The sequence below is a fragment of the Clupea harengus genome, chromosome 25, assembly GCF_900700415.2.
Source record: "Clupea harengus chromosome 25, Ch_v2.0.2, whole genome shotgun sequence".
Lineage (NCBI taxonomy): Eukaryota > Metazoa > Chordata > Actinopteri > Clupeiformes > Clupeidae > Clupea > Clupea harengus.
Window position 1 is genome coordinate 13113628 of NC_045176.1, and position 7751 is coordinate 13121378.

At 46.2% G+C, this 7751-nt stretch overlaps 1 protein-coding gene across 2 annotated transcripts in view; it reads right to left on the bottom strand.

The window, feature by feature from the left end:
* b4galt2 (UDP-Gal:betaGlcNAc beta 1,4- galactosyltransferase, polypeptide 2) overlaps window positions 1-7751 on the bottom strand; it is a 67816-nt gene continuing 60065 nt past the window's right edge. For both annotated transcript variants that reach the window (XM_031562895.2, XM_031562894.2), the window contains exons 6-7: window positions 5658-5762; window positions 1-1249 (exon numbers count right to left, since the gene is read on the bottom strand). In XM_031562895.2, coding sequence (XP_031418755.1) covers window positions 1099-1249; window positions 5658-5762 — 256 coding nt within the window. In that variant the 3' untranslated portion in view covers window positions 1-1098. The remainder of the gene's footprint in view (window positions 1250-5657; window positions 5763-7751) is intronic.

Below are 7751 nucleotides of genomic sequence, written 5' to 3' on the forward strand. Positions count from 1 at the left end.
ACAAAGAAAGGACCATTAGAAAAACTGTGTTCTCGGCACAAATATACTGTGTTTTGTTTACAGAACTGTTTCTGTGAAATTCACCACGGACCACAGAGGCCCTTCCAGCAGGGCGTCCATCACCTGCTGCAGTAAATCTCACCAGACTTCCAGAAAAATCGACCTCTGTCCATTTACAAAATATCTTCAGAGATGCACTTCATTCCGTGGTAAGCAAAATGCTTTGTCTTCAGGAAAAGAAAGACATCATGAAACTAAGAAACAACTCAAGACAGAACCAAAGAAAGAGAGAGAAAGACAAAATCACCCCAAAACGTATCATGTTCCATAAACTTCCTTTCCAGCACCATTTCTGTCAAGCTCATCTATGTCCTTGGATATATGAACAGAACGGGAGGAATAGAGAAAGAATGAAAGAGAGAGAGCGAGAGAGAAGAGGGAAAAAAAGTTCACTGCAGTCACTGCAGGTACAAGACACATTCATTCTGCGATATACAATATGTTCACACAGATTTACACGAGAGGAGCCGTCTGCTCTTCTGTCCTTTGATTCAGTTCCACCCCCCCCCCCCCCTTCTCCAGAACACCAGCAGAATGTCCTTAACTGTGCGTGAAAAAAGTCACTGCTGGGCTCCCTTCAAAGGACTCTCCAAAGTAAAGTTTACCAGCGACCAGCAGTTGGCCCTGGCTGTTCAGTAGTGCTACTGCACGGAGTTACTGCATTAGTGGGAGGCCTTCCTTTCCAGCCTGCCCCTCCAGTGTCTCTACAGAGAAATTAAGTGTGTGTGGGTGTGTGTGCGTAAGTACCTTCATGTGTGTATGTGGACCCTCTCCCCAGGTGCAAAGCTTGATCATTTCCTGAGAGGTAAGCAACTTGATGTCCAGGTCCGTGGCTTCCCTTTGTTTTGGATGTCTGAGAATGTCAATAAAGTGGATTTGAACCCTCTTTCTCTTCTCTTGGGTGCGAATGCAGGAAAGTCCTGATGCCTCCAAAGGTGTGTGTGTGTGTGTGTGTGTGTGTGTGTGTGTGTGTGTGTGTGTGTGTGTGTGTGTGTGTGTGTGTGTGGGATGGTGGGTAGTGGTCACCTCCTCGAGCTGCTATCCCCTTAAGGGTCTGGGAGGGGGCTTGCCGATCTCCACGGAGATGTTGGTGTAGAGTGCGTACCTCTTCACAGAGACCACGCGGTACATCAGCGAGCTGATGCCGTCCTTCCGCATGGTGTTCTTCGTGTTCTGGATTTTTATGAACCTTAACAGCAAAAAGACAAGACAAAAATAACACCAAACTTTCAGTTATTCTGTCAAGCATCAGCATTTCATTTCAGTTGCCCACATACACACAGGGCTGTTTCCCGAGCAATTCATCTACTGTGAAAACCACCAGACAGATGGCCTGTGCTGGTGTGGTGTTTCTGATTGTCTAGGACAGCATTAGCCAGCAGATGGTGCACCACACCAGAGGAACTCCCGGGCCAACTGGCCGCTCCTTGCCGAGTCAGTGCGCTGACGAGGGCTGTTACCTTCCCACGCCCTTTGAAACGGGTTTCTCTCCCGCCTCCGGCCGGGGTGTGTGAGTGAACACGGCCGGGCATTTGCTCCGACAAGCCAGCCGGACCGGCCGCGACCCTCAGTCTTCAAAGAGTCATGCATCGATTACCCCAAAAAGCAAAGGGCTTGAATGCTAACCGTAATCCATACGACAGAAAAAAAGAAGCATCCTCCGGCTATGCCTCTGACGCTGTGGAAAAATAACCAGAAAAGATCAGCAGAGATAAAAAAAAAGAGAAAGAAAAACAAGACCAGAGTGAGAAAGCTTTATACTTTGTAGACTACTAGAGCCTCTGAAGACTAGAGTCAAAGCCAGGGGTGGGCAATTAATTTCCCCAAGGGGCCACATAAGATAGTGGGACTGTTGTGGAGGGCCGGACCAATAGGCTGAACTCAATTCTGCTAGATATAAGTTGTATCTCTTTATAAAAAAACATTAAATTGTATGGTTTTGATTAACTGCTACTGGTAAGAGTAGATGTTACATTTAGGCTATCAAAAAAATTTAGTGCAGGCATAGTAAAAACGCCAACATTATTTAATCAACATTTAATCAACATTCACCAAAACGATTTTGAAAAGGAGCATGTTTTTGCAGTATTAAAGGTGTTCCCATACGATCAATACACATGGCACACACACACACACGAGAGCAAGCTTGCAATGCAATAGTATAAGTATACAAATTAATAGTAATATCAATTTTTATCAGCGCAAATGGTCGCAGGTACGCCCACACGCACGAATGTAGGCCTACGGACGAAAAAAAAAATATCCCGCTTATTATACGGTTACTTGCCAAAACAATAGAAGACATTTCTCCAAAATACCTCTTTTTAATGATTTTGTTGCCGTTTAGTTCTTCACGCAAATGCGAAGCAACCCACCTTTTAACTTCAAGTTTCAATGACTTTCAGTTACGTTAAATGACCGGACTACTTGCGTGGCGGAATGATATAAAAGATGTGAATTAGAAGCACAAAACGCGTTGCCAATGACAGCAGTCATACATTTTTCGCAGCAGTGAATATAAAGAAATTACAGACCTGCTAACGTTGGGATGGCCCATTCAAATCAACGGAACTTTTTTGGAACATTCTGAAGAGCCGTATATTAAATACAGGTATTTACATTTGATTCCTAATTTACAATTGACCTCCGCGGGCCGCACAGGGACAGCCAACGGGCCGCAAATTGCCCTTGGGCCGCACTTTGCCCAGGTCTGGTCAAAGCCAGCCTTGGAATGGTGGTAGAGAGATGACAGCCCACTCCAAACATCACACATCATCACTTGTGTAAACAGTACAGACAATGCTCCTATTCACACCCACGGCCTTTCCACTGGGTCCCAGAAACAACTAAAAGGCTTCAGTCATCAGCTTAAACATCTTTCATGTGTGGCCACAAAGCGCAACACACCGGCCAGGGATTACGGTTTATGCAAGCGTGTCGAATGACATTATGGCGCCAGCTCACACGCGCTCGGGATTAATATGCATTCGACCGGAGTGTGTGGCTGGGCTGGGGTGGCTAATCAGGGAGATGGTGATTAAGGGCTCCGCCGTCATCCGCTGATGACCACAATCACAATGTCTCATTAACCCAGAGCTCCCTGCATTTGGCCAAACAGAGAGGCAGGGAGAGAGCTATGGACGGCCAAAACATTTATCAGTGCAAACGGCCCGCCCAGGTGAGCAGACACACACACACAGACACACACACACACACCGGTCACACCTGAGTAAACCAACAACCAGCCTCTCTCTTGGCTAGGGCACAGCCAGCCAATTTGGGGCGGTGTGTGTGTGTTTGAGAAAGTGTGTGAGAGAGAGAGAGAGAGAGACCAGGAGGTGAGACACCGTAAACACTTTATGAGGCCAGAATTAGAATGCAAATAACTGTCTGTACACACTAAATTGTTTCCAGTGAGGTGAGATTTCCATGGTGTTTATGCCATGCTGTCCACGAGAAGACAGATGCGAGGCTGGCTGCTCAGAGACAGGTCTGTGCTGTGCTATGCGGTGATTACCAAGCCTCTGCTGCACACGGACACAATGAGGGATGTTTGCCCTGAAGTGACTCAGTTACTGTAGCTGCGCTCGATGGCTTGACCACAGAATAACAACAATCCCCCGATCACCACAGCGCCTAAGCCCACTGCACCAAATGCCACACGACTGTATGTCACACTTCTAATGTAAGCCTCGGGAATTTCTATCCATGACTTTTGGAGGGCCTTTTTAAAAAAAAAAACATTTTCTTCAGTTCGGGGAGCCTTTTTAAAATCCAATACCCTTATCTTACGAATCCCACTGGTATTTAAGTAATCCCAAAGTATTTTAACAAAGGGCCAAAAATCTAGGGAAATGCCTTAATGGGGTCTCTCCATTTCTTCCACTTTTTATGGCAGCCATGAGCAGCTATGAATTATTTATTAGTCTCTTAAACGCACCGAGTCCATGTCACCTTTATAAAAGCTGAGCCTCCAGAATCCATACAACAGCAGGCGCCCCGAACAGAGTGAGAGTCAGGGAGAAGGAGGGAGAGAGAGAGAGAGAGAGGTGAGGAGTGAGAAAATGGAAAGTGAGCTGAAGAGATGAAGAGATATCCATCACACAAAGAACCCGTGTCAGAATTATTGATTTTCATAAAGTGGCGGTGCCCACTCCACACCCGTCTGCTTTGTCTATGCATCTCCATCGCTGTTGTCCGGGCTGGTCATTTGTCCTGGTGGCTGACATCACACGTTACTGTGTCCACCGAGGCGATCGACGGCAAGTCAAATGCCCCTTGGTCAGAGGAAGCTGACCATGAGGACAGGGGCCTCATATCAACGTTAGAGGAATGCTGAGAGGGGTGTATAACTTAAGGTCTAACTTAAAGTACATAGCACGGAAACTTAGGAGGAAGTTTGAAGCTTGTATTTTCGTCAGCATTAGCTGATTGAAAGGAAAAACAAAATGTCCACTGCAGATGCTGTCTCAAAAAAAAATACTTTTCCAAAAAGCTGTTCGAGGAGAGCACAATATTCGACATTATACATTTTTTATGGATTTTTCAGAGCACAACTTTTTCAATTCCAAATGTTACAAAAAACATGTCTCTTTTTATAATATCTGATTAGCTTTTTCCATTTCCGATTAAGCCAACGCAGCTGCTTAATTGGCCCTATCTCTTGGGATTCATTAGATACCAACAAACCACAATGTGCAAACAAAGGAAACATGTTCACGCAAGTGGTGTCTGAAGTAATTATCCTACTAGCGTCTCCCTTCCAATTCTGTCACCAGACTAACTTTCTGTGTTTGTTTGATGGTGCGCAAACTCCGATGCAGCAGGCCCACTTTGCCAAGTTCTGTTTCAGTTCAGAGGAACTCCTCCTGAATATACCTTCATTTGCACTCGGCACACTCTCTTCTCCACGGGAAATGAAGGAGGGGGGTGAAGTGCTCCTGCTGTAACATCAGAGTGGAGTAGTCATTAGCATCAGTTGTTGAAGGAAATGTATGAAGAGAGTGTGTGAGTGAGAGAGATAGAGAGAGACAAAGAAAGAGAGAGAGAGAGAGAGAGAGAGAGAGAGAGGGTGAATGAGAGAGAGAGAGCACTAAAGAGAAGTTAAAAGCTACAGGGGGCCACGAAGCATCACAAATATTGAATCCAACTTCTGCGTCTGATAGGCATTCCATGGCTCCGTATCAGGTTTGGAGCCTCAGACAAAACTGCATGTCCTTGAGTAATGTCTGAGCCATGTTGCATACAGCGATGGCAGTCACTGATTGGAGAGGCACTGATGGATGAGCTGCTCATGCATGAAAGAGGCGTCTTTAGCGGAGGATAAACACGCTCAGCGTTCCTTGGGTGAAGTGGAAGCCAGCTGGGAGAGCAGTGGCGCTGACCTCACAGGGACCTTAAATGAATGCCGACATTAGGTCAGTGAATTCAGTGAACGCAGACGTCGGGCCGACAAACAAACATTCCTTGAAGGGTTGCTGCAGCGACGGTAATTTGACATCTTCATTAAACAAACGTCGAGCACGGGACCTGCGCTCTGGAGAAAAAAAAGGCCCTTAATGATTAAAGTAATTATGAGACGCTAAAAAGAGCTGTACCTCTGTGGGTTGGGCTCGTTGTGCTTGTCTCTCTCGTGCTTGATCATCCGGTAGCGGCCGATCTTCACGTCTGGCCGGGACACCTTCATCCCGTTCAGTGTGATCCTGGAGAGAGACAAACATTCACATTTATTTCCGTTTGCAGATGCCTTTATCCAAAGCAACTAAGAGTTAAATGCCAATCTGTATGTGTGTCAGTATGTGTGCTCCCTGGGTACTGGACCTACGAAAACAGGAGTGTTATCAGCCAATATGTGGATACTGAACCTACGAATCAGGAGTGTTATAATCCAATAAGAGCTTATTGACCACTTGAGCTACAGGGACAGGCATGAGGGATGCTAGACGCTAGATGCCCCCACTAAAAGAACACAGTGATGGCAGCTGAATGAACAGAGGGCTGCCTGACAGGGTAGCATTCTCCAGCTTTAGAGGAGGAGAGGGACCACAAGGAGCAGAAGGAGAGATACTGTAGAGAGGGAAGTAGAACAGGCTGGGAGCTGGGTGGTAAAGGATGAGCGGGAAGAATCGGTCAGATAGTCCTGGCCAAGCCTGATATTGCTGTTGGTGTCTTAGGGGGGGTTTCGGATAATTGACAACCAATAAACACAAAGCAGCTTGACCTCATCAAAGGCTCGTTCACCCAGTGGCAAGCACAAGCTACAAGAGGGAAGGAGAAGCATTATGCGGCAACACCTTTCTTTGACGCGGCCGGTGGGGATTTCCCGAAGAGGCTATACTGTAGCCGATAATCACACAGCACGCACACAAACAGACAGACACACACACACACACACGTACGCACACACACACACATATATATACACAAACACACACATACGATCTCACACTCTCTCTTGAAAAACAAACCCAATTGTTTAAAGAGCAGCGGCTTACAGCTGCAAAGGATTGCCTGAACAATCCAACCATTCTAATCTTTTCCCTTGGCTCTTAGACGAGCAGAGTACACTTACAGCGATTCTTATGTTTGCCATGTCAGCATCACGTTGCCCCGGCCCAGCCCCACTGGTGCAGTTCAGGACAAGAGCGCTTTCTCCCAGCATCTGATTAGATGGAAATCCCACTGTTGCGTGCCTGAGTGGATGGGTTTTGCTCCTGTGTGTGTGTGTTTGTGAGATTGTTTGTGTTTGTGTTTGTATGTGTGTGTGGGCCCGTCCATAACAGTTTGTGCATTTTCCAAGACAGACGGCATTGTCATGCATAATTCAGAGGGAGGATTTGAAATAATCTCTGTGTATTCTTGACCCAGAAACAGCACAGTCATTTCAGACAAGGAGGAGGGAGTGGTTTGTGTGTGCGTGTGCGTGTGCGTGTGCGTGTGTGTGTGTGTGCGTGTGGGGCAGCCCTCCATTTTAAGGAAGTAAACAGATAGATGCTCGCCAGAGCCAGATGACTGACGGTGATCACCAGTGCCAGGCTGGGGATGCCTGTGCTCCTGCAGCGCGGCCAGAGGAGAGGCCCGGCTGCATTACGACACGATTTACAGCAGGAATGGGCTTGGCCCGCTCCCGAGGCCACTTGGCAACAAGGACCTGGCATGGCTGGGGCTATTTTTAGCTCTGGTGCACTGCATGGAGAACATCGGAGAAGAAGAAGAAGAAGAAGAAGAAGAAGAACAAGAAGAACAAGAACAAGAAGAACAAGAAGAAGAACAAGAAGAAGAACAAGAACAAGAAGAACAAGAACAAGAAGAACAAGAAGAAGAACAAGAAGAAGAACAAGAAGAAGAAGAACAAGAACAAGAAGAACAAGAAGAAGAACAAGAAGAAGGATATATGGATGGAAATGATGGTGGTGATGATGATGATGATGATGATGATGATGATGACACTCACAAATAGAGAAGTCACTGAATTTTCGTGAATGGTTTCATAAAGAAAACAGACTGCAGACTATATAACGTGCAAGTAGAGTCTCCTTTATAAATTATAACTGCATTCTTCACATGCCCCAGAGATATACAAATGGATCGTCAAGACCAATTCAGAAAAGGAGACCAGATAGACAACACTGAAGTAACCTTGAGAAAATGAATGCTGTAAAGCTACAAAATATAAAGACTTCGCTATAGAC